This window comes from Cetorhinus maximus, chromosome 14, assembly GCF_964194155.1.
Source record: "Cetorhinus maximus chromosome 14, sCetMax3.hap1.1, whole genome shotgun sequence".
NCBI classification, from domain to species: domain Eukaryota; kingdom Metazoa; phylum Chordata; class Chondrichthyes; order Lamniformes; family Cetorhinidae; genus Cetorhinus; species Cetorhinus maximus.
In genome coordinates this window covers 10,558,890-10,586,740 of record NC_135892.1, presented here as the reverse complement: position 1 = coordinate 10,586,740, position 27,851 = coordinate 10,558,890, and the positions used below count along the sequence as shown (strand labels likewise).

Genomic DNA, 27,851 nt, shown 5'->3' with positions numbered 1-27,851 from the left:
TATCTAATCTGCCCAAACAGAATATTACTGGTAATACACCATCCCTTCAACAGATAGTCAGGGCATAGACTGTCAGACTGGAAGTTTCCTTGCATTTATATAGCTACTCCAGCATAATGAAACATCCCATGGTATTTCACTAGGGCAGTTATCAGTTAAACATTGACACTGAGTAACATAAGGAAATATTTAGAGTTGGGCAATGAGATAGATTTTCAGGAGTCTCTTAAAAGTGGAGAAAGACTTGAAGAGGTTTGGGGAGGGAATTCCAGAGCTTGGGGCTAAGAGAGCTGAAGGCTCTGTAGCATTCATAGGGCTAAGTGAGTGAGGTATGCACAAGAGGCCAGAGTTGTTGGAACACAGAGTTCTTGGAGGGTTGTAGGACTGAAGGAAGTTCGAGAGATAATATAGCAGGGTTTAATATTAAATCAATTCTGATGCATATCAGTGTATTTCATTCATGGTAATTTTCCTTAAAAATTATAGGCCTGGATTTTGGGGTCAGCGGGGAAGTGACTGTACTCACCATAGGCCATAGAAAGAAAGCTGCCCACAAAGGTTTAGAAATCTCTGTGGCATGGATTTCCCCTTTCCCAATGTTAATTTGAGTCTGGCGCCAAAGTCAAGGGGATCACCAGTAACAGTGATGTCATCAAGTCAGGTAAGCAGCCAATCACACTAAAGTATTCTCACAGACAACAAACCAGGAAATAAGATGCACTGATGATCCTTCACTTCCAATTAAATTTTACAGAGAGTATAATAAAGATTGGGACTTGCACATTAGAAGCTGTAATATCATGAACAAACCTTTTTTTAAAAAAAATTCAAAAACTTGGTAATTCTATGTAAAAATTTGATGTTATAAATATAAAATTAGTTTTCCAGAGTGAGATAGGTTGTTCAGCAGTAGTTATGACTTAGTATGCTGTTAAAAACCTCACGAACAAGGTGCAGCTTTTTGAGGGGGTTTTAACAGTGATATCACAGTGTAAAAGGGGAGGTTTTTGTCAGTAGGGCAATTTCTAATTGGTCGTCGTCTGCAGAGATCCCAACAAGGCACCTTCAGAGCAAGCGTGAAGTCACTGATAGCAACTTTCCAATTTCCCCATTTAACTACACATGTGGACTCCAGAGGTTGCTGTCAGTTTCAGATGAATAATGGCAATGAACACTGACACTTTCATCGTCATTATCACCACAAAGTCAGGGCCACTGATTCATCAATGTAATAAGGAAATCAGAGCAAAGATTATGAAACATCAGGGATATTTTGTGGTTGCCAAGCCACCTTTATTTTGCAATGCAGGCACTGTAACTGTTTGAGGATTCTACTATCTTCCGGGCGTTTCCTTGACTGGTCAGCATTGTATCTAACTTTGGCAGCCACAATTGCTGGAGATGTTGTTCATTGTGGAATCCCTTTGGAGGGACAGTCCCAGTTAGTGGTCTTTAGCTGGAGAGTTCAGTCATTGCTGATGGAGAGTGGCCTGGTTTAGATCCACCGCTCCTTGAGCTGCTTGGAGGACAAGTTGGGGGTGAGGGGGGGAAAAGGATCAAATTGTTGCTGCGCTTCGCTTGAAGTGACAGGTTTGATGTCTATCTTATCCGACTTCACAACTAAGTAAGTAGCAGAGTTATCACAAATCTTACACAGGATTGATTACATTTTTTGTAAGGGTTGGTTTCGGATTCGACACGAGGCCACACTGCATGGGGGTTGTTGCAGGTGACTGAACATAGGATATGTTGGCATAGCGGTAATGTCACTGGACAAGTAACCCAGAAGCCTAGGTTAATGCTTTGGGACATGGGTTCAATTCCCATTATGGCAGCTGGTGAAATTTAAATTCAATTAATAACTCTGGAATATAAAGCTAGTCTCAGTGATGGTAACCATGAAACTATCATTGATTGTTGTAAAAACCCATCTGGTTCACTATTAGGGAAGGAAATCTGCTGTCCTTACCCGGTCTGGCCTACATGTGACTCCAGATCCACAGCGATGTGGTTAATGCTTAACTGCCCTCTGAAATAGCCAGGCAAACCACTCAGCTCAAGGGCAATTAGGGATGGGGAGCAAATGCTGGCATTGCCAGTGATGCCCACAGCATAGGAAAGGATAAATAAAATCAAGTCCGATTCACCCATCACCCATGAGCTTGTTGACCTACATTGGCCTCCAGTCCAGAAACGCCTTGATTTAAAAATTATCATCTGTTTTTCAAATTTCTCCATGCCCGGCACCCCCAACCACTCCCAATCTCTGTAAAGTCCTCCAGCCTCAGAACCCTCTCCCCCTCCCCGCTCCCTCTCTCTCTCTCCCTCTCCCTCCTATCTTCTAAGCAGCTCAGTGTCAAATTTTTGTTTGATAATGCTCTTGTGAAGCACCTTGGGATTCATATACCATATTAAAGAAGCTATGTGAATACAAGTTGTTGTTGAATGGTCCAATATTCCACTTTAGAAACCTTGTTAATTCTTGCACATTTACTCGCAATGGTTGTTTGCCTACTTGTGTCATTTCCTTAACATAAACAGCTTTTGCCTATATCTGGAAAAGATCCACAACTCAGCAGGAAACACATTCAAGCTGGAATATAGAAATGAAAACTTACCTGCTCACGACCCACAGATTAAAATAAGTGTAACACAAAATGGCTCCCAAGAGGAACAAAGTTTAGACATGTGACTTCTAAGGACAACATCTCTACACTGGGAAACACATCAGTGCTGTATGATGAAATCCAGCTTTGCAAGCTACAGTCTGCATTGACCTGTGTTTCCTGAGAAAGTCCTTAAAGGAAAGAGAAGCCAAAAGCTCCCGGTTTCTGGGCGTTGGGATAGGTTAATTGGATTTCCTGGCTGTGACATCAGACTTCTGAGAAATCAGCCTCTGTTATGTTCCTAGGGAAACAGAAGCTAATTGGGAAGAATAAACAAGGCTGCAAGGTCAGAATTCAGCCAGTGGCTGTGAATCAATATGTGTGAGTCCAGCTGAAAGGCCTGGAAAAAGAGCTGTGCGAGCAGTCAACACACACTGAGGGACTGGGTGGCTTTTACCAGAGACCACCTTACCACATAGCAGGGTTTTATTGTGTGGTTGGATACAGATGACTCTGGGAAAATGGTGCCATCAGACTGCTGTGAACTGAGTGAAGGTGGTTCCTCAGAAGTGCATCTTGTTCATGATAATCATATCCATGGAACTTGGATTGAGTAAAGCAGTTGTTGAGCCTACTTGAGGATCAAATCCTGCATGTTGAAGAGTAGTTGAACTCTATTGGGGGAAGATAAAGTTGTGAAAGACTTTGGGACTGCACTTGGTGCCATATATCTGTCAAGAGTGATGCCTAAGAAATCTGTGGGACTTATCTTTGTTGTATCAGCTATTTAAAGTGTAAGTTATAGCTTCTATTGAATCCAATTTGCCTCTTAATTCGTGTTTAATTTATGTTGGCTTTGATTTAAATGTTACATAAAAAGTTTTAGAAAGTGAAATCATTTTGTTTCCATCGGGGTCATTCAGAAAGTTCAGCTTTTTCACCTTACTGCTCTCCACGGGAATAGTAACAATGAACACGTCATGTTATTCTTTGTGAAAAGCGATGAATGTACACCCCATGCTGACAGATCTGCAGCTTGATGCACATGTAGGCAGCATTTGAGCTGGTATTACATTTCCAGCCAGGAATGAGCCAGAGGCATAACAGCTTCCACCCAAATAATTACAGGCAGTAATCCAATCGAGCAGAGCGGTGTGCCTGCATTATTGTCAAACTTTACTAAGTTTACTAAACTTTTAATTGGGTGATTGTTGCACAATGCACTTATTGTTCCCAAGTTGCCTGTATGGTGAAGCAGAAATTGTTCTGATAACTATGTACAGTGAAGATTTCTTCTGGCTGCTTTCTCAACAGTAAAATTGCAAGCCCCAGGAAAGTAAACTGTTAGAAGTGCTGACCAGAGGAAGTTTTCATGAACTCATTTAGTCTGTTATTAAATTGCCTTCCAAACTAATTATTCTTCCATTATGTCCCACTACATGTTCAGCTGACAGCTCACAGCTGAAATACTTTGGCCCAAATCGTCCGGGGTGGGGGATTCTCAGAGTGTGTCTGTCTGTTTGAATCTCTCCTGAGCCTTTTAGCTCCAATATAATTTGCAGGTGAACTTGCTGAAAGTGCATTGGCATGGAGAGTGCAACGGAGGATCTTGGACCTCAGTGGATGGCAACGGAGAATCTTGGACCTCAGTCTGCTCCTTAACCAATTAGACTTAAGGATTGAGAAAGAAACATTGGATCGGCAGAGAAGAAAATCGGGTGAATTAGAGTTACGCTAGATACAGAAAGAGAAATGAAGAAAGGGAAAAAAGGATTGGATTAAGTGAGAGAGAAAAAGACAGAGCAAGGAAAAGTAAGAAAATTTTCAAATTACAAATTTTTTAAATCTCTAACAACAATTTACTACCTGCAGGAGTGAGACACAGCAGTATAAATTGTTCCCTTTCTGGGCCAGGGGGATGAATTGGCATTGCATTAAAATTATACCGTTGTTAAAAGGTTACTTATATCAATAATTACCAGCCCTAACTTTCTGCAGCAAGTTTAATGTTAAATTCAGCAAGCATTTAGAATTGGCAAGGAGGCCCGAGGAGAAATAGTGAGCAGAAACTGGCAGAGCAGTGTAAAGTGACCAGAACTTCTGGAGATTCACAACTCACTGCACGTCTCTCAGTTCCCTGAAAATTGTTGGTCGATTTGCGCAGGAATAACCGCATGTGCTGTTAGCACCCCATTATTTTTCCAAGAAGATTTGGCTCATTAACAAACCTTCCTCTCTCTGATGCTGATCAACCTGTTGTGCAGTTGCTGAATTCACTGTTTTACCTCATTACATTTCTTGCACTTAAGAGCTTTCATGTCAATTTTGCCAGCAATCGCTGTCCTGCTTTGTGACCCCCATAGTACCCATGGCCTGCAATTGCCTAGAACTAAAAGCACTAGTTCATTTCTGACAACGGGCTACACCACGAGTGGGTGATAAAATCAGCTCACTGAACTGAAACATTGTACGGAACTAGTCAAATGTTAAAACCATCTATTCGAGCAACAATTTGGCAGAGACTTTGTTTTGAGGAACGTAATGCGACAACATTACTGTCTACTTTGGCCCCTGATTATACCAATAAAACAATTACTTCTGTTTAAAGTATGGCATAGCCACCATCTATTTATTCATCCGTGAGTACATTATAACATTTACAGACCTGATCAATCACTGAACAGGCAATCACTGGGGGAGAAAGCACCCCGCTTGACTGGCACCCCATCCACCACCTTAAACATTCACTCGTTCCACCGCCGATGCACAGTGGCAGCAGCGTGTACCATCTACACGATGCACTGCAGCAACTCACCAAGGCTCCTTCAACAGCACCTTCCAAACCCGCAACCTCTACCACCTAAGAAGGACAAGGGCAGCAGACACATGGGAACATCATCAACTGGAAGTTACCTTCCACTCATCATCCTGACTTGGAAATATATCGCCGTTCCTTCACTGTCGCTGGGTCAAAATCCTGGAACTCCCTCCCTAACAGCGCTGGGTGGGGCGGTGGGGGGGTTTGGGGAGGGGGGGGTACCTATACCACATGGACGGCAGAGGTTCAAGAAGGTGGCTCACCACCACCTTTTTAAGAGCAAATTAGGGATGAGCAATAAAAAATGCTGGCCTTGCCAGCGATGCCCACATCCCGTGAAATAAAAAGGAAAGTCCCCATTGAAAGCCTATATTCTAAGACTATGGTTATATTCAGTGCTTTCAACTTTTGTGAAGACCTGAGCTAATCACGGCTAGGACTAGTGACACAGTTTAAGAACGGATTTGAGAAATGCTTCCCAAAAGTACAAACAATTTGGTGGAAACACAGTTAAGAATGTTATTTTTAAGACAACTCAATTCTTTGTTTATTAAATGTAAGAATCGGTGAATTTAAGATGCGCCCTTCATAGACCTGGGCTGCAGTGGAGATGGGATTTTGAATAGAAACTATGTGGAAGCAGGCATTCTGATTGGTAGGCGGGTTGGGGGGGGGATTAAATCTGCCATGTCAGCCATGGTTCAGAGCATTCCCCTCTGAGTCAGGAGGAGGTTGTGGGTTCAGAATTGCACTGCAGAGACCTGAGCACAAAAACCAAGGCTGACGCTCCAGCGCAGTACTTGAGGGAGTGCTGCACTGTCGGAGATGCCATCTTTCAGATGAAACATTAAACTGAGGTGGACATAAAAGATCCCATGGCACCATTTCAAAGAAGAACAGGGGATGTTCTCCTCAATCAACATCACAAAAAAAAAGTCATATCACATTGTTGCCTGTGGGAGCTTGCTGTGCTCTAATTGGCCACTGCGTTTCCTACATTACACCAATATTATGCTTCAAACGTACCTCATTGGCTGTGACAGACTTCGGGATATCCTGTGGTTGTGAAAGGTACTATATAAATGCAACTTTTTTTTTGCGTTGCATCCTGATGAAAGGTCATTGACCTGCAATGTTAACTCTGTTTGTCTCTCTACAGACGCTGCCAGGCCTGCTGAGTATTTCCAGCATTTTCTGTTTTTATTTCAGTTTTCCAAGCTCTACCTAGGTCATTGCATTCTGTGAATGCTGAGAGAAGGGGCAAGTCATAGAATAAAGAAGTCTGCGAGGTTACCCTTGCTTTCTTTTTTATTATTCATTCATGGGATTCAGGTGTCGCTGGCTAGACCAGCCCATCCCTTGGTTTTGGGGAAGATCCTGGAATAATGGATGGTTTTGGGTGCGGTCAGTGCATTGCTGTGGCATAGCTGATGGACGGCAAGAGCTGTCAGTCACCAGGTATGTTTAAATTTGTGCTGCTTGGGTTCAAAAGATGAAGTGGGGGAACAACCAGGGTGGGAGATTATAATAAAAGCATAAAACTGCGGATGCTGGAAATCTGAAACAAAAACAAAAATACCTTGGAAAAACTCAGCAGGTCTGACAGCATCTGCGGAGAGGAACACAGTTAACGTTTCGAGTCCGTATGACTCTTCAACAGAACTAAGGAAAAATAGAAAAGAGGTGAAATATAAGCTGGTTTAAGATGGGGTAGGACAGGTAGAGCTAGACAGGTAGAACATTATAATGTTTTTCTCCTGGGGAAAAATAAGGGGCTTCCTAAGAACACAGTGAGGCAGTGGTTAAGCAAATCAACAGTTGCAGAGATATGATGAGTCAAGAGCCAACAGAAGTTATGGTTATAGACAGTTCGGGATCATGGGTGGATGGTGAAACATTAGGGACAGGCCATTCAGCCCATCAAACCTGCTGCCCATTCAATGGGATCATAGCTGATCTGGGTGAAAGGTTCTCCGGGGTAGGCAGGAATGTGAAGTTGAGGTTACAGTCAGATCAGCCATGATCTTATTGAATGGCAGAGCAGGCTTGAAGGGCTGAGCGGCCTACTCCTGCTCCTCATTTGTATGTTCACATATATGTTCGTATGCACCCTCAACTCCATTTGCCTACCTTTGCTCCATTTCCCTCATTCAGGTACCATGCCCGAAGAGGGCATTGGCAACCATAGACTTCCAGTGGATTGGTCTGTGGTTATGTTTGGTAAAGTACTGCAGTCGCTTGCTGTTGCCTTCTGCTGACCAGGAAACTCTCCTACTCTTACCGCCTGCCATCGGGCATATTGGAAGGATTTACAGGCTGATAATCAACCTGTTGGTCACATTATGAACACACTTTCCGTGGCCATCAAGTCCTGAAGCGGGGATTGAACCCAGAGCTTCTGGCCGAGAGGTATGGATGTTACCCTCTGTCACAAGATCTCCTTTTTTCGGTACCCTTGCCTAACAAAAATTTAACAATCTCAGTCTTGAAAGGTTCAACTGGTGCTGCATGCACAGCCTTTTGGGGTTTTTACCACCCTTTGCATGAAAACATGCTCCCTGATCTCGCTCCTGAATGGTCCAGCTCTAATTTTGAGATTATGTTCCTTTGTGAGGTTGGAAGTGGGTAAGTGGATGTGGGTACTAAGGGAGAAGAGCAAGTGTTCAAAGATAGCCTTGTGGTCGTGGACAATTTTAAGGTGTTACCTTTTATTGCCCATGATCATTTATATTTGTGCGTGAGTGTGTGTGTTTCCTTACCCTTGGAGTGAGAGAGTCAATTTTAAACGACCCAGCAGCAAACCCTAGTGTATTTAAAAGGGGAAAAGGGTTCGTTTTTTTTCCACACCCTTGCCTTGAAGGCTACTAAAGAAAAATCTCACTCACTCTGCCACTCACGCTCACTTTCTCACACACACACAGAATTAGATGAAGGTAAAAAACAATTCTTATAAAAATGGAATGAATCTCAAGTCTGTTTCGACGCAGGCCTGTTATTTCATAGTCTAGTTGTCCCATTGCCTGAAGTGAAGGCTTTGAAATTGCAGAGATGTCTCAACAGTTGTGATGGCTCCCGTAGTCGTTCTGCAGGAGGTTGGTTTTCTCAGGTAAGCTTGAAAATGGAACCAGGTAGTGGGGCGGACAGGGCGGGGGAGCAGAGAGGAGGCTCTTTATTGCTTGTTCAAGGAGCTGCGGTGTGGCCCTTCTGTTAGCCTAGCTCATTGCAGCAGATCGATGGCTGATGAAGTTCTATCATGGAGTTTGCTATATTTTTAACGGGGAGTAAAGATGGCCACTGTATCATGTGACCCTGTCACAAAGGCCAAGTCATCTTCCAAATAATTTTATTTAATTTTAATCACAGTCAGACTCCTCCTCCCACCTACTGGGCTGGCTTTTCATGCCTTAAAGTTTCTCATCAGTCAACGTCTTTGTGTATGAAGGGAAACCATCAAAGTCAATGGCGTCTGTTTACATTTGCTGAGCATTCATTGAATTCTAAATGTCTTTCATGCCTGGGAATGCATCCTTATGTCTCCTCATGAGGTAAAAGACATTAGTTGAAATCCACAAGAGTCCATTTTGACTTACAGTCCATTTTTAAAAATGTTACCTTTAAAATACCATTTTCACAATTTATAATACTGTCATGACACTTGGCAGTGATCAAGGCTACAGCTATGGGAAGTCCAAGATCAATGGCGTGGCCAAGAATAACAGTAGAGGACTTTATATCAAAGGTGAGACTGAGGGAAGACTGGAGGGCGATGTTGAGCTGATGAAGATGCGAATCACAGAGGATGAACAACTTCTTAGAACTGGGAGTGAGGGGAAGGGGAAAGGAGGGCTTCTCAGAGAGAAGATGTCATGTGGCTTGGGGCAGGGTAAAGACAAGAAGTTTAAATGAAAGACAAGAGAGATGGAAGGACGTAAGATGCTTGCAGGAGGACAAAATATCAGATGTGTTGTGGTGGTGACTGAGTCACATGTTAAAGGACGATTTAAAGGTGAGAGCCCCATATAAACAAAGTGTTTTTGCAAATTTCATTTCAGAATAAAGCTTCCATTTTGGAATGAGGCTTTCGATGTAAATACTGTAGCTTAATTAGTCAGCTAAAGATCGAAACTTTGTTTAGTCAAGACTATCCTTGTAGCATTTTGAGTAAAGGAGGAAACCCGGTATTCTTTCTGCTGGGCATGGGAAGTATTCGCGAAGCAGGCAAGAGATAAGGAGCTGATGGAATGTGAGAAGTTCACTTATCCATGTCTCTCATGTTCTGAAAGATGTTAATCTGGTCATTTATATTTATAGTAATAGATGCTTAGTCAAATTTATGACGGCAATATAAGCATGGTGGCAGAATGACTAGGAAGGTCTGAGAAGAGTTAAGTGTATGTTTGCTGGCTCCATGTTTTGATGTCAGTTGTAAGTATCTTTGATGTACTGTGTTTGAGTGGTAGCAGGCATTAATTGTAGAGGTCAGAGGTAGAACAGTATGAGCTAGATTTTGTATGCTGTACCTATACTGCAATTATGAAGTGTGATGTACCTGAGCACACATATTGGATTGTGAGCTATGGTGTCTCAATAAAGACCTGACCTTGCATTGTTACAACTGAGTGTTTTTTTCAATAATTTATATAGATTTTTCTTTTCCCACCTTTTTCCATTATTTTTAAATCTACAACTAATACCTTTTCAGTCTTTCCACCCCATCCCCACTAGAGCTGTACCTTGAATGTCCTGCCTTCCATTCTTAATTAACACATTTTCTTAGATAATATCACCACCTTCAACACCTCTTTGATCCTTTTGTCTGTGACATCTTTTGATTATCTGCTCCTATCACTGCTTGCTTGTCCCTACAACCACCCCACCCTCAACTTCTCTCCCCCCGCCCCCCACCTTAAACCAGCTTATAGTTCACCCCTCTCCTAACTATACTCAGTTCTGTTGAAGGGTCATGTGGACTCAAAACGTCGACTCTTTTCTTCTCCACTGATGCTGCCAGACCTGCTGAGTTTTTCCAGGTAATTCTGTTTTTGTTTTTGTTTTTGCTTGTATACTCTGATGTTTAAAGTTGTCCAACTGCTTTCAAGATGGTGGTGCCATCCTCTACAATAGCAATTTTTAAAATTCATTAATGGGATGTGGGCATTGCTGGCTGGGCCAGCATTTATTGCCCATCCCTAACTGCCCTTGAGAACTGAATGGCTTACTAGGCCATTTCAGAGTCAACCACATTGCTGTGGGTCTGGAGTCAAATGAAGGCCAGCAGATTTCCTTCCCTAAAGGACACTAGTAAACCAAATGGGTTTTTACGATAATGGTTTCATGATCATCATCAGACTTTTTAATTCCAGAATTTGTATTGAACTCAAATTTCACCATTGGCCAAGGTGGGATTTGAACCTGGGTCCCCTGGATATCTGGAGTATTAGTCCAGTGATAATACTATACCACAACCACCCACCCCCTCCTGACTAATTTTTAAAATGATCAACTATGCTGATTTCAGCTGGCACTTTGACATTTGTGCCACGATACATCTATCTATCTCTATCATTTTCTACATATGCACCTTTCAGAGTCAGTTTGGTTTTGTAACTACACCACAAGTGAAGTGCTGTCAAATAAAATAAATTGGCTCCATTCCCAATTTTCTGTGCCAGTCCAAGAATTTACTACCAGCGAGAAATGGATGTAAAAGTTAATCACAAATTTTTACAACTGCTTGACTTTTACAATCAGAAATGGATGGCAAAACTTACTCTGGAATAGATTTGAAAGCTCACCTCAGGGCTGCTAATGCAAAATAAAATGTTAGTATTGATCTCGTTGGTTCTTAGTCATTTCTAATAACACCAGAGTGAAGAGAAAAATCAATGTGAAGTAACTAGTGCAGCGGCAACACAAGGAACAGCTGTTGTTGTTATGTCATTAAGATAGCAGCAATAGCCATACGCGTTGTTAACTCATCATTTGTGTGCCGAGTCATTACCATTAGTGATGCCATATTATGAACATTTAACACTTCTATTCCTCTCTGATGTTTTAATGGGAAAACCTTAACTCACTTATTTGAACTGTTTAATGGTGGTAGTAGTGATCTGCCTAAGGGCAGTTCCACTGCCTATTTCTCTGTGCCTCTTGGTTTTTGCGCTCTCCTCTTCAGTTGTTCACAGAGGCCTTCTTCTTCAGCTCTCTGCCTGAAGGCAGGTCTGATCTACAGCACCACGATCTCCACCACAGGTAGAACAAGGGGACAGGCCCTGCATGCACCCCAGCCAGAATGGGGATCAAACTCCATGCTGTTTGCACTGATCAGAGGCAGCTAAGGACAGATTTAGTGGAACTTTTTCCAAATTATTTCAATAAAATGAATAGGGAAAGATGATTTCATCTGGATAGGGAATTTAGTGATGACTAAAAGACCAAGGAGAGAGCCTAGGAGAATTTAGCTAGAGGGTTGAGGGGGGTGGTTGATTCAGAGGCAATTCCATCCTTTAAGAGCAAGATGAATAAATATATGAAGCGGAGGAACATGCAAGGAAATGGGTAGGATGCAGGGCAGTGAGATTAATTTGGGAGTTCTGTAGTAAACAGCTGGAGCACCAACCCTTGGAGATACACCAACACTTTCCAGAGGTCCACAAAATAACATGAAGCGCATTGGGGAGGGGGGAGTGGAGCTTGCCCACCGCATACGTACAGTGCAGAGAGGGTTGACTGTCTCACCTAGGGCACAGTACAAGGATAGACAGAATCTGCACTGAGAAGCAGAAACACCTAAGGGAGTTCCAGGATTTTGACCCAGCAATGATGAAGGAACGGCGATATATTTCCAAGTCAGGATGGTGAGTGGCTTGGAGTGGAACTTGCAGGTGGTGGTGTTCCCAAGAATCTGCTGCTCTTGCCCTTCTAGGTGGTCAAGGTCGCAGGTTTGGGAAGTGCTGTCGAGGGAGCCTTGGTGAGTTGCTGCAGTGCATCTTGTAGATGGTACACACTGCTGCCACTGTGCGTCAGTGGTGGAGGGTGGAGGGAGTGAGTGTTTAAGGTGGTGGATCGGGTGCCAATGAAGCAGGTATGTATGTCAATCTGTAAAGCATTATTAAACGCTCTTCACATGCAGCACTCTCATGAGAATTATATAGTATTATAATTTAGGTGAATGGCATGTGATTAGTGATCATTTGAAATGGGGTCCTTCAAACAAAAAGCTTGGACAATTATTATGTTGTGGGAGCATCAGTTCATGAAGAGGTACTGTTAATATATTGTGATCATTAGGATGTGAAATTTCCTGTGATTCTTGACTAGGAAAGTTGAGGGAAACCACCTTTGCAAGTTATCACTACAGTGTCAAAGATACTATTATGGTACCTCCTGCACTTTGAACTCCAGCACTGTCAGGCTTGAGATTTTACTGGTGCCACTCATTCCAAATCGCCACAGGAGAGGTTAGTGACATCCACCTCAGGACATCCAAAAACACGTTACAGCCAACGAATTACAGTTGAAGTGTAGTCACTGTCGTAAGGCTGGAAATGCAGCAGCCAATCTGCACACACAACAAACTCCCACAAACAGCAATGTGATAATGACCAGATAATCAGTTCTTTTTGTGATGTTGATTGGGGGATAAATATTGACCAGGACATCAGGGACAACTCCCCTCCACTTCTTTGAATTAGTCCCATGGGATCCTTTACTACCAACTAAGAAAACAAACAGGGCCCAAGTTTAACATCCCAACCCTTAGCACTTCACAATCAGAGGCCAACCAAAAGGTTTTGTACTCAGTGTCTGGAGTGGGACTGAAAACCCTCAACCTGTTGATTCAGAGGCAAGGGGGCTAACCACTGAGCCACAAATGACACTTGCATCTGTGGCTTTCAGTAACTGAAATGTGTAAGTCATCTGCAACTATCAAAATAGACAGCAGTCACAAGACCTTCATTTTAAGGCAACCAATGGTGTCAGGATTATTAGATTTCTTTTATATTCTTTCATGGGATGTGGGCGTCGCTGGCTAGGCCAGCATTTATTGCCCATCCCTAATTGCCCTTGAGAAAGTAGAATACAACAAAGGTGTCTGGGAGACCGAAGTTTTTTGGCTCAGTCTTATATCACGACAGCTTGGAAGCACAGATAGAATGAGATGTAAGCAGCCACAGGATCATTACCAAACACACAAACAGGCAGCTTGAAGCAGCAATGCAAAGGCCTAAAGAGATTAAGAAATTCCTTACAATACAGCCCTGCCAGAATCATTATTGCCGCAAGTGTGAGAAATACAAGAGGCTGAGGAACAGGGCAGGTGGAGAAGGAAGATTCCTCCTTTACTTGGCAACCAAGAGCAGAGGAAGTAAAGCTGAGGAGCCAGAAGGCAAACCTGCTGAGGTGGCTTTTTTAGGAAGCAGGAGGCATACATGGAGACAAAGTATGGGTTATCACCGGCCAGTAGTATTATTGTTACCTCATTGTGCATAGAAATTCACTCATTTTTACCAGTTAAAGCTATTTTGTGTCAGGAACCAAATAAATAAAAGATCTGCCATCTCATAATGAGAGCCAATGTGAATGAACATGTATATATTGAAATGGTGGTGTGTTCATACATGAATTAAGAATTTTGTAAATGACACTTATGAGCATTGTATACGGCCTGGACACTGCAGCAAGACCTGGACAACATTCAGACTTGGCCAAATAAGTGGCAAGTAGCATTCATGCAACACAAGTGACAGGCAACGACCATCTCCAACAAGTGATAATCTAACCATCACAACAGCATTACCATCAACGAATCCCCAACCATTAACATCCTGGGGTTACCATTGACCAGAAACTTAACTGGACCAACCATATGAATACTATGGCTACGAGAACAGGTCAGTGATGGGAATTCTGCAGCAAGTAATTCACCTCCTAAGTCCCCAGAGCCTGTCCACCATTTATAAGGCACAAGTCAAGAGTGTGATGGGATAGTCCCCACTTGCCTGGATGAGTGCAGCTCCAGCAACACTCAAGAAGCTTAACACCATCCAGGACAAAGCAGCCCGCTTGATTGCCACCCCAAGCACAAACATTCACTCCCTCCACCAACAACGAACAGTGGCAGCAGTGTGTACCATCTACAAGATGCACTGCAGGAATTCACCAAGGCTCCTTAAACAGCACCTTCCAAACCCATGACCACCACCACCTAGAAGGACAAGGGCAGCAGACACATGGGAACACCACCACCTGGAACGTCCCCTTCAAGTCACTCACCATCCTGATTTGGAAATATATCGCCGTTCCTTCACTGTCGCTGGGTCAAAATCCTGGAACTCCCTCCCTAACAGCACTGTGGGTGTATCTACACCACATGGAACTGCAGCGGTTCAAGAAGGTAACTCACCACCACCTTCTCAAGGACAATTAGGAATGGGCAATAAATGCTGGCCCAGCCAGTGATGCCCACATCCCAAAAATATATATTTTTAAAAGAGCTATCAGTGTTTATAAACCATGAGTTACACTTTATTTTTTGCATTGTTCAGCAAAAATCTTATCATGGTGGCACTGTGTAATAACAGCAGCACGGTAATACAAAGACATGTGACCCCATGTCACATTAATTTCCTGACATATGATATTATAATACTGTGAGATTGTCATGTCGAACGCAATGGTATTAGTTCTTTCTTCTGAAAGCCTTTATCATCTGCCGATACCATATGATTTTAAAGTAACAAGCAATGGGTTGTCAAGGATTTTAAAATGGAAATAATGAGTCTATTGTTTGTCTGATATGTAAAGCCAACAGATGGATACCCAGAATGAAAAATAAGATTTTTATGAAGTTTATGTGACCCTTCAAGGCCCCATAATGTCCTAATCATAATGCATAGCTTATAAAAAGGGTGGACACAATGTGGTGAACCTTGTTTTTCTCCAAAAGGGACATTTGAACATGGTTTATGAACTGTGTGTTGCAGGCAAACAGTACAACAGCCAGAAAAATAAGCCTGGGTAACTTGTGCAACAGTTTTCACTGATTGGCACCCACATTCTATATTAGGACTACACTTGCTCTGGATTTCAGCACAGTCATAAAGTGTCAATAGATAAACTCCCAACCAATGTTCCCCCTAAGCTACATAGCAACCTGGAAGTCACCAGGCAGGCCAAGCACAAATTGGCCCATTTGAAACAGCCAGATGGCTCAACTGAACTTGGAAGGATAAAAGCAAAGCTCTGTGCTCATTCCACACCATCAGATCTGAATTTCAGTATTGTACAATATAGATTAGCACTTTATCCATGGACCTCAGTGGTGGGGAAACTATTGGAAGCAATCCTGAAGGACAGTATTAATCTTCACTTGGAGAGGCAGGGATTAATCAAGGACAGTCAGCATGGTTTTGTTAAGGGGAGGTCATGTCTGACCAATTTGATTGAATTTTTCGAAGAGGTGACCAGGTGTGCAGATGAGGGCAATGGATTTGACGTAGTCTACTTGGACTTCAGCAAGGCTTTTGATAAAGTCCCGCATGGGAGACTGATAAGAAGATAAGAGCCCAAAGCAAGAATCCAAGGCATTTTGGCAAATTGGATCCAGAATTGGCTGAGTGGCAGGAAGCAGAGGGTGATGGTCGAGGGGTGTTTTTGTGACTGGATGCCACAGGGGTTCCACAGGGATCGGTGTTGGGTCCCTTGCTGTTTGTGGTATATATAAACGATTTAGACTTGAATGTAGGAGGGTTGATCAGTAAGTTCGCAGATGACATGAAAATTGGTGGAGTGGTAAATAGTGAGGAGGATAGCCTTAGATTACAGGAGGATATAGATGGGCTGATCAGATGGGCTGATGAGTGGTAAATAGAATTTAATCCTGGTAAGTGTGAGGTGATGCACTTGGGCAGGACAAACAAGGCACAGGAATACACGATGAATGGTAGGACCCTGGGAAGTATTAAGGATCAGAGTGACCTTGGTGTGCATGTCCACCGGTCCCTTAAGGTAGCAAGACAGGTAGATAAGGTGGTTAAGAAGGCATATGGGATACTTGCCTTTATTAGCCGAGGCATAGAATATAAGAGCGGGGAGGTTATGCTGGAACTGTATAAAATGCTGGTTAGGCCACAGCTAGAGTATTGCGTGCAGTTCTGGAATCTGCATTATAGGAAGGATGTGATTGTACTAGAGAGAGTGCAGAGGAGATTTACCAGGATGTTGCCTGGGCTGGAGAGTTTTAGTTATGAGGAGAGATTGGATAGAGTGGGATTATTTTCCCTGGAGCAGAGGAGATTGAGGGGGGACATGATTGAGATGTATAAAATTATGAGGGGCATAGATGGGGTAGACAGGAAGGAACTTTTCTCCTTGGTGGAGGGATCAATAACCAGGGGGATAGATTTAAGGTAAGGGGCAGGAGGCTTAGAGGAGATGTGGGGAAGAATTTTTTCACCCAGAGGGTGGTGGGAATCTGGAACTCTCTGCCTGAGAGGGTGGTAGAGGCAGATACCCTCAAAACTTTTAAGAAGAATTTGGATGTGCACTTGCGATGCCATAGCATACAAGGCTATGGGCCTAGTGCTGGAAAACTGGATTAGAATAGTTAGATACTTGTTTTACCGGCGCAGGCGCGATGGGCTGAAGGGCCTTTTTCTGTGCTGTAGACCTCTATGACTCTATAATGTACTTTAATGCATCCAAAGACTTTTCCACCTTCACAATGCTGTTCATTGCCTTGACAACCAGCCAGATGTTACAAGTGACAACCTGGCAAACATGTTATTTCATGGTCACTTAAAACAAAACCCTCTTATCATTTAATGTATTAAAAACTTATGAGACAGCATTTCATTATGGCCTGTGAAGTTGGCAACACCTCTTGAACTTACCCGTCACACAGTTCCCGACTCCAAACTATGGTTCCCCATTATTCAGGACATCTCTTCTGTTGGGGAGGTGATGGTGTAGTGGTATTATCACTGGACTGGTAATCTTCAGACCCAGACCCAGGGTAATGCTCCCGGGGACCCAGGTTTGAATCCCACCATAGCAGATGGTGGAATTTGAATTCAATAGAAATCTGGAATTAAAAGTCTAATGATGACTGCTGCTGTTTGTCATAAAAACCCATCTGGTTCACTAATGCCTTTTAGGGAAGGAAATCTTTGCCTGGTCTGGCCTACATGGGACTCCAGATCCACAGTCAATGACTCTTAAATGCCCCCTAAACAAGGGCAATTAGGGATGGGTAATGAACGCTGACCTAACCAGTAACACCCACACCCACATCCCACGAATGAATTTAAAAAAATCCGTGATTCAAGCTGCCTTCCAAAACCGGCCAGATTCCATGGAAATTGGGGAAAGTCTGAAATGCTCACTTCCCCAACAGTGCCAGCAACGTGGGACATCATCGCACGTGCTCCCGACCAACCCCCTTATCCTGCGCCACTGAAAATTGCCAGCACTGGGAATGGGGCCAGGAATCCCAAAATTGGATCCTGGCCACCATTTTTAAAGCCCGTCCAACACATTTGCTCCCCACGTCAGGATGGGAAAATCCAGCCCAAGTCTGAGAACAAAAGTGATAACTGACAGTCTGAGGGAGTGCTGCACTGTCAGAGGTGCAGTCTGTCAGGCGGGAGGTCAAACCGAGGCCCTGCCTGTCCTCTCAGGTGGACATAAAAGATCCCATGTCACTATGTCAAAGTGGTGTCCTCCCTGGTGTCCTGGCCAAAATTCATCTCTTAATCAACAGCACAAAAACAGGTTCTCTGGTCATTATCACATCGTCATTTGTGGGAGCTTTCTGTGCATTCATTGTCTGCTGCATTTCCTACATTGCAACAGTGACAGTACCTCATTGGCTGCGAGCGCTTTTGGATGCCAGGTGGTTGTGAAAGCCGCTATATAAATGCAAGTGTTTCTTTTTAAATCAACACTCACTAGACTTTCCTATTTAAATTCATAATGAACTTAACTAGATATAATTGGAGAGCTGTTGTAATTAAATAACAGGACAGCATGACTAGTACCACAGGACGGCTTCAATGCTCTAAATTTTTATTTGTCTTTTTAAGATGTTAGGGATTTAATTATTTTGAAGAAGGAACTGATAGAGATTAAGCCTTTCAACGTAACATAGCCTTTCAATGTAAGGGTTGAATTTAAAATATAACATAAACCATGTCAAAAGGACTCATTTTAACAATAAATCTTATACCATTCCTAAAAGAAAGCACTTTGGGATGACAGCAAGGTACAAAACATATCAAGGTCATGGGATTTCAGACAGCAGATCGCCTCAGAAATTGACAGAATTATTGACAAAATCTTATTACCATCATGGGCAGACACATGGGAAATGGAGAGGTGGCAGAGGAGGTGCAAGATGGAGATTGATCATTCCATTTGTTTTCTCATGCCTATCTCCTGCATGCAGACAGCTAACAAAGCAGCATAGTGCAAGGACATGGCTACATAGAGAGGGAAGACAGCAACATGGAACATTTCGGACTTAAGGACAGGATTCAGGGAAGCCCTTAAACCTTTATACTTTAAGTATTGGCAGTCGGGCTTGTGTTCAGGGCGGGCTGGGTATGCAGGGGAGGGGGTCCGGTTGGGCAATAACCCCTGTCTCATTTACATTCTGGACTCTCAGCTGGGTCCAGTGACTGGTATAAGGCATCACCCACCCATGACCTACAAGGACCCACTTTTCTTAATCTTGCATCACCCCCTGCTGTGCCACTGGGATTAAAATTCAACATTAGCAGAGGTCAAAATGGAGGGTAATTGCATTGGGTGCCCATCATACAACCCCACTTCCTCTTCACAGACTGTGTGTTTCCAGAATATCATCTCTGGGGGAAGTTTAGCAGAACTTCCCCCTGCCACTCCCAGGGACAGAATCTTACAGCCCCCTCACAGCCGTAAAATGCGACAAGCTGTTCAAAACTCCACTGACATCAGCGGGACGGTAAAATCCCGCCAGCGTAAAATTCCGCCCCGGATTTCCTTCTCAACATGGTGGGTTGGAGTTCACTCCCTTTTCCGGTTACCAAATCTGGAAATTCCCACTCTTCATTCCAGCAGATCTACGCCTCTCTGAACATGGTAAACTCCCTCCAGCACGACCACCGATTTTCAGCTGAGGGTGTGGCACGTTGGTCCGCTTCCTCATTGCCAAGCTCCAGCGAACTCAATGTCAGGATGAGAGCTGGTATTTCTGCTCTCAAAACAAGTCCCAGTTTTGAGCTCACCAAAAGGGGAATGTGAGATTTCTGCTGGTATTTCAATGGGGTGAGGCAACGGGCCAATTATACTGAGGCTCAGGGTGCTAGTAACTAGAATCTCGGCAAAAGTAGGGAATGTATGAAAGAAAAAGTTGGTTCGGTTATGGCCCAGGGGAGGTTCGAGTGGGCCTCCTGTTTCTGTAATATTACGCGGGGGGATTAACTGCAGTTCCTATTGTAGTTGGAACTGGTACATGGTCACAGTTTTAAAATATGCAGTACACAGAGCCCAAGGATTTTTCAATGCACCTCCACCTTCAATGTTGTGAACCACACATCTAAGTTACTATTCGACGGATTAGTATTAGACCGCATTTGCGACATGCCTACCTCGCACACTTCCTGGTGACCTGGCTTGGTCCTCGTCAGTTCTTGTTTAGCTACAGATATCTTGTAGGGGTCTTCGGTCCTGCCACAGTTGGTGACAACAGACAAATCTTGGATGTTTGACTGGCAGCTGCTGTTTGGGGACTTCCACGGACTATTTAGGAGACCGGAACTCTTGCCTCTTCTGTCCAACTTGTCCCTGTTGCTTTGGCCTGGAATTCCAAAATCCCTCAGGGCTTTCCTGTAACAACACACAAGAAACATTAAATGCTTTAATTTTATACCAATTTCTACACAAAAATCTAGGATTTGTTATTGGCACATTAAGCTTTGTATATTTAATGTGTGTCTAGATTGAATTAGCTAACTCCAGAGGCTTGAGCATAAGGATCTAGGCTGATACTCCAGTGCAGTACTGAGGGAGTGCAGCCGCTGCTGGAGGTGCCACCTTTTGGGTGAGGCATTAAACCGACGCCCTGTCTGCCCTCTCAGGTGGGCATTAAAGATCTCATGGCGGTATTTCGAATAAAAGCAAGGCTGTTTTTCCCGGTGCCCTGGCCAATATTTATCCCTCAATCAACATCATTTTTAAAAATAGGTTCTATGGTCATTATCACGTCGCTGTTTGTGGGAGCTTGTTGTGTGCAAATTAGCTACCACGTTTCCTATTACAACAATGACTGCACTTCAAAAAGTACTTCATTGGCTGTAAAATGCTTTGGGATGTTGTGAGGTCGTAAAAGGCTAAATAGTTTTTCATATAACACTCGGTGCAATTAAATATCAGAAGTATTACATGTCACAATGCACAGCAATGTTTTATTTGATTTTACACCATATATTGCTTTATCTTTGCTGTGATACTATTCTAACATTGATAAACCCTCTGGCGTGATGCTCATCCAGCAGACCCGAGTTGTATTACTGGCCACATCAGAATTTTTCCAATCAAAAGAGGTCTCTATACACTGCTCCAGGGCTCCATGCCTTGTGTTGTAAGAGCGTGGGGTGATGGTGCTCTCTGTTATGTATTCGCCAGTTTGCTGTATATCTTAGGTGTCTGATTTATCTCACAGCAATGCAGAGATGACACCTGTTCTAAATCTACAACAGGTTTACTTCCAGTACTTACAAATATCTCAGCAATTACAGGATTTCTAAACATATGGTCTCAGCCCAGATTCTGGAATGTTCTGTGTAATGTCAGTTTACTTAAGCCCTCTAGCTCCACCTGCAGGCTTAAGAATTCAAGCACAGAGAACATATAGATCAATGAACAGGCTAATACAACCAAACAGAGATCAATTAAATCATTGAATGCTACACTCACTGGGCAGAATCTCCCCAGATTTGCACTAAGTGCAGTAATGGCGGCTTTCCATGCCATATCATCCCAAACACAACACATTAATTATGCATTCCCGGGAAACACCCCGTTTCCATGGCAGGTGAGCTCTCATTCGCCAGCCACGCCATCACCTCGCTGCTTCCTCAGGCCAGGCGCTATATTTAAAGTCCAGCCACATGCACACCTCTCAGTGCTTACAGACCACGCCTGCTGCACAGAAGACAGGATGACCGTGAAAGGCAAAAAGACTGCATGTCCCAGGTTTAGTGACGTATCCCTCGAGCACCTTTTAGATGCCGTGGAGGCCCGCCGTGATGTCCTCTACCCACTATCTGACCCCAGGAGGGGCGGCAGCATCACCAATCCAGCATGGGAGGCAGTGATCAGCGCCAATGCCCTGCAAAAGAGGACAGCCACCCAGTGCCGCTACAGGATGAATGGTCTCATCCGCTCCGCCAAGGTCACTCACTCTTCTCATCACTCTCAACTTACACACTCACAGGCACATCACACATCCATGGGGATGTCAAACCCCAGGGGACAACATCATTAACCCTCATATCTCTATCAGGCTCATATCCTCTGGAGCTCGAGTCCTCATCCTGTCCGTGGCTCCGCTCACCACACAAACATTCCACACAGTGCCCTGTGTCCTGCTCACACTCTCTCCATCTGTTTTCATGCAGGAGAAGCTGGTTCACATCAGCAGGGAGAGGTCCCAGACCATGGGTGGGATGGCCACATTAGACCCCTCACTCACTTTGAGGAGTGTGCCATCACGCTGACTGGTGAGTATGTGGACCCTGCCTATGGCAACGGTGAGGTTGGCGGCGAACACCCATGTGAGGAACCTACACCACATCATCCCTCTCTCAACACAACTGTGGGTGCTCGCTCTCCTGCTTTTGACTCTGCTGCCGTGCACTAATTATCTCTACTTTGGTTCACAGGGAGCTCTGCCAAGCGACCGACACCCTCAGCCAGTCAGTCCCTCAGCTCCATCCAGGTCCTCACCTCCAGCCAAGAGGACACCGCCTCCATTGAAGAGCTGGAAATAAGCAGCCTGGAAGACCCGTCACAGCGCTTACCCACACCCTGCACCAGCGCAGAGATACACACCTCAGTAAAATCTAGATTTAGGGCAGGCTTGGGTTCACAATCTAGTGGTCACTGCATGGACACGTGTCCACAGCAGCAGGAGGCAGGTTCAGCCGAGCTCCCCAGCACTCGGAGGACGGCTGGAGATGAGGCATCTGTGGGGTCTGAGTCGGATGATGAGCCTCTGGATTCGGCCTTCCAACTCATCCTGGAGAGTCAGTAGAAGGTGGGGGAACACACGCACAGCTGTTGGAAGCCCTCGACAAAGTGGCATGTGGGTCAGAGGAGTGCGTCCACCTGCTCTCTGATGACTTGGTGCCCACTTGTGCGTGTATGGAAGTCTCATGGGGAGGATAGTGGATGCCATGGAGACCCTGGTTCAGCAGAATGCGGAGATGTGCGCAGACCTGCACTCCATCGTGGGAGCCATGGGTGAGTTCCTGCAGTGACAATGCGAGTGGGAAACGGGGCACCTCGACATCCCTCCAGGTGCTCCTTCCTCTCAACGAGTCAGACCGGGGCCCTCGGGCACCCGAATGAAGGAGGAGCGGCAGCTGGACACCCCTGGGTCATCCACTCAGGAATCTCCAAGGCTGTCCACTCCTTCCGAGTCCACTCTGCCTGGGAGCCCGTCAAACTTGTCCTCTGTCACCGCACAGGGAGCAGCTGGCCGATGGGTGATTCTGGAGGGAGAAGAAGTGTGTGTGGCAGGGTCTTTCAGAGCCTCGTGCTCTCCCATCTCAATGTCCTGAGCATGTTGGTTGTTGCCTGCTGGGATTCGCTTTCAGTTGCCCATCTGAGCTGACCTGCATCTCCGCCCACCCACTGATCACACTCCCATGCAGCACCCGATCTCACCCACCACGACTCTTTTTTCACTTTCCATTTGGACAGCATGGTTCTTATTCGGTTTTATGTTCACTCTCCTGTCCTTTACCCTCCCCCGGTCACACATTTCCTTTCCCCTGTCACAGTTGAACCACACCCCACCAACCCCCCCAACCCCTACCTCCCAGCATCACCTTCCGCCTCCCCTCCGTCACCTACCAGCCACAACCCTTTTTCTTCGGGGATGTCCAGGTGAACGTGCATGTTCCTTTCCTTCCCAAAAATCCCACCCTCATCCACATTAACCTCCCCAACTCTTCCTTCCCACCCCCAGGGTCCGTGCCTGCCTCCGAGATCCCATCGACCACCCTCGCTGTTCCTTCTACCACTACCATCGAACCCTCACCCTCCCACCCTACTGCCTCACTCTGCCCTCGGATATTCTCAATGTTCCCTCATACCACGCCCACCCTCAGTTCGCTCCCCAGGAGGCACTCATGGATCCATCAGACCCCTCCCTTGCACATTCACCTAGAAATGCCCCACTCCAGACCCCTTCATCCCCGGATCCCCTTGCCCCCGATTAGTCCTCCCAACCCCCCAGACTCCCCCCGCACTTAGTCCTTCACCCTTCCTGACTCCCTCAGACATCCTTACTTCTTCTGCTACTCTTAGCCCTTCCCCCCTCCCAACTGCTTCCTCTAACCTTACCTCTTCCTCCAGCCTCACTTCTTCCTCCAGCCTTACTCCTTCCCCCTTCCTGACTCCTTCTTCCACCCTTACTCCATCCCCTCTCCGCACTCCTTCCCCCTCCAAACTCCTTCCCCTACACCTACCTCCCCAGTTGCCATCTTCTCCCTGTTACCCCCTCCTCCCCGTACTCCCTCCCCCCCAACCTCAACCCCCAACGCCTTCATTCCCACTCTCACAACCTCACCCTCCCGACACCTTCATTCCCCTCTCTCCCAGCCTCACCACCCCCCCGACACCTCTTCCTCGCCCAGTTGATCCTAGACCTTCCTCTCCACCCCTTTGACCATCATCCGTTGTGAACATCAGCGGTGACTTTCCGACTTCCGTGAGCTGCTTCGCGGTGGAGTCATGTCCATGAGAATCCACCCAGCTTGCCATGGACATTCCTCCCGTGTGCCCTTGGTGTTGGGCTCCAGCATCTTCTGCTGCTCGGATGTCCACGATGTGAGCAAGGCCCTGGTGGTAAATCCTGACTTCCGCACATCACAGTTGTCAAGACGTGTTCTGCACTGGCATGTTTTCCTGCCAATGTGGGCGGACGATCCAGAGTCGGGGGGTTGGTGGTGGGGGGGAATGAGTACTGCGGGCTGGCCTGATAATGATATGCTGATGTATTACAATGAGGTTCCCGACGTCCGAGGACAGGAAACACAATCCGCCATCGACAGGCTGAGCGGACAACCACAAACTGGTTTCACGAGGTAGTGAAACTGATTTTTGGCCTTCTCGCCATATTGTCCGCTCCCGCCGCCAAACATGCCCGACGCCAGCGGGCACAGATGATTCTGCCCACTGTCTTCTGACATGAACAAAAAGCCGTTCTAAGTGTGGAAAGTTCTCAGGCGTTCCTACAGACTCCAGGGGACGTAAGTTAGTATGGGTTTAGCTTTACCGTGCCCAGGATCCAGTCTGGTAGCCTAAGTCCCAAATTATATAACCACTTTCAGTTGACATCTGAAATCACACTATAGACATAGAGCCTAACGTTATTCATGGCTTTTGTACGTTTTAATTATAACTGGAATTGAATGTGTAACTGAGTTACGTGTGTTGACATCAATTCAAAGTATTAGCTTTCATATTTTTGCAGGCTAGGGGATGGGGATTTCCCAGCCTTGGATTGATGGCAGTACTCTCATCTTTGAGTCAAGGCTACAGTTTCAAGTCTCATGCCAGAGACTTAATCTAGGCTGACACCCCAGTGTCATACTGAGGGATATCTGCACTGTCGAGGGTGTTGTCCTTTGGATGAGACATTAAACTGAGGCCCCAGACCTAAAGATCCCATGGAACTATTTAAAGCAGAGCTGTCTGGTGTCCTAACCAACATTTAGCAGATTCCTTGTCCAACATTCAGTGCAAGAGAAGCAGAAATTTCTTCCAACTAAGTATAGGGAAAGCTAAAGGCATTGGCTGGGATTTTACAGTCCCGGTGTGGTGGAGCCTGCCACAGGAGATGTGGCGGACCAGCCAAAATTCCATCAACTTTCTGCGGGACCGGACAATCCCCGGCGGTGGGTGGGGCCAGAAAATCCCGCCCATTTTCTTCAGCCCCATCGCAAAGTCCACTCTCTTGCCATCAACTCCATCTCTCTCCCTCGCAGTTGCCTGAGGCTGGACTAGACTGCTCACAACCTCCGTGTCATATCTGGCCCAAGGTAAGCTTCCAATCACATATCCACATCATCACTGAGACCACCTGCATAACATCACCCGGCTTCACCGCTGCCTCATCTGCAGCTGTTACCCTCATTCATGCTTTTGTTTCCTTTCGACTTGGCTATTCTCACACACTTCTGCATGCTCACCCACATTCTATCCTCCATGAACTTAAGTCCATCCAAAATTCTCATGCCCACCTCCTAACTGAAGGCTCATTCACCCATCATCCTTGCACTCACTAGTCTACATTTGTTCCTGTTGAAACAATGTCTTTCTTGATTTCACAACCCCTTCATGGCCTCACTTCTTCCCTTCCAGCCCCACAACCTTCTGAGGTCTCTAATTCTGGCCTCTTGAGCATCCTGATTTTAATCACTCCCTAACTCTGGAAATTCCCTCCCTACACCTCTCCACCTGTCTCTCCTCTTTTAAAGCCTCCTTAGGACCTACCTCTTTAGTTATGTGGCTTGTTTGTTGTTTTTTTATTCATTCATGGGATAGAGGCATCACTGGCTTGGTCAGCATTCATTGCCAATCCCTAATTGCCCTTGAGAACTGAGTGACTTGTTAGGTATTTCAGAGGCAATGTGGGTCTGGAGTTGCATGTAGGCCAGACCAGGTAAGGACTGAAGATTTCCTTCCCTAAGGGGCATTAGTGAACCGGATGGGTTTTTACAATAATGGTTTCTTGGCCTCCAGATTTTTTTTCACCATGTGCCATGATGGGATTTGAACCCAGGTCCCCAAATTACTAGTCTAGTGACAATGCCACTATGCCACTGCCTCCCCCTCCCCCTCCCCCTCCCCCTCCCCCCAATAGTATTAAAGGCACTATTTAAATATACATTGTTGTTTTTGTTCAACCCGGAGCACTAAATAAAAAGTCTGCCTGATCAATAATTTCCTTGCAACCTTTGCTGCCAGTAAATTGGTGACGTGTTTCCCTTCCACTACAATAGTCATCACAGTTCAAAAGTACTTGACAAGCAAGAAGCACTTTGGGACATCCTGAGGTTGTAAAAGGCATTATAGAAATTTCTGGCTCTCTCAGCCTTTCTTTCCATTTGTTACAAAGCCTTAATGAAGCATATCCATTCGGACTGAAGAAAACGAGGCCAGCGCTTATTTTGTTCATGTAATACAACTGAAGCTGTGCTGCTGACGTAAATGAAGGAGACGTAAGGAGGTAGCAGCTGGCGTCCACCTCACTCGGTCGACGAGAGCTTAGCAACGTCATAAAAGGGAACATTGAGACATTTTCCATCGTCAGTAAGCTCATTCATCACTCTCATGAACAGTCAGAAGCAACTTTCCCCAGTTTATTTCCGGAACGTGATAAACAGCGTTCTGCTAATGGCAAACCATGGCTTCAAAACCTGCGGGAATTAAAATTTAACCCTGTTCACGTGGCATTGATTTGATACAGCTCATTAGGAGAGTAAACACTGAAGCCAGCAAGAGCGAAAGAATATGAAGAGGCTCGGCATGGTAGGCATTGAGAAGGCGTTTCTATATTCACTGTGTCTCCTGCCAATGCAATATGGCCACACAAGATGGCCTCCGATGCCCCTCCGTGAATGTGCGGAAATCTAATAACGTCACTGCTGGAGCCTGCAGCCTGGAACTCAGAGTGGCAGAAGGGGGACGAATGAGGAGAGGCAATATAGTCTAACACTCACAGCAACCTACAATCCCCTTACATTTCCGGAATATTGACACAGAGTTTAGAAATACTACGACCGTCCCATCTGCAAATCCTTCCCTTCTAACCCCCTGTGAAAGGAGTTTCCAAGGTCCACTGTCAGGATAGAAATTCAGAAGAGACAAACAGATCTCTTGGTTTGGATTTGCTGGGTGTAAATCCTCCCCTCCTGAGCTCCCTGTAAAAGGAGTTTCCAAAATCCATCACTGTGACTCCAGGGTAGAAATTCACAACATACTCTCCTCCTGCTGCCAGGGACAGTGATGAATGCGAATGAGTCCTGCTGCGCATTGCCCCCTTTAAAGATGGCAGCCGTGCATGTATCCTGCTGTACATTGCCCCCTTTAAAGATGGCAGCCGTGCATGTATCCTGCTGTACATTGCCCCCTAAAAAGATGGCAGCCGCGCA

At 45.2% G+C, this 27,851-nt stretch overlaps 1 protein-coding gene across 2 annotated transcripts in view; it reads right to left on the bottom strand.

The window, feature by feature from the left end:
• LOC144690070 (uncharacterized) overlaps positions 1-27,851 on the bottom strand; it is a 137,077-nt gene that overhangs the window by 65,341 nt on the left and 43,885 nt on the right. For both annotated transcript variants that reach the window (XM_078557578.1, XM_078557577.1), the window contains exon 6: positions 20,055-20,292. In XM_078557578.1, the coding sequence (XP_078413704.1) occupies positions 20,055-20,292 (238 nt within the window). The remainder of the gene's footprint in view (positions 1-20,054; positions 20,293-27,851) is intronic.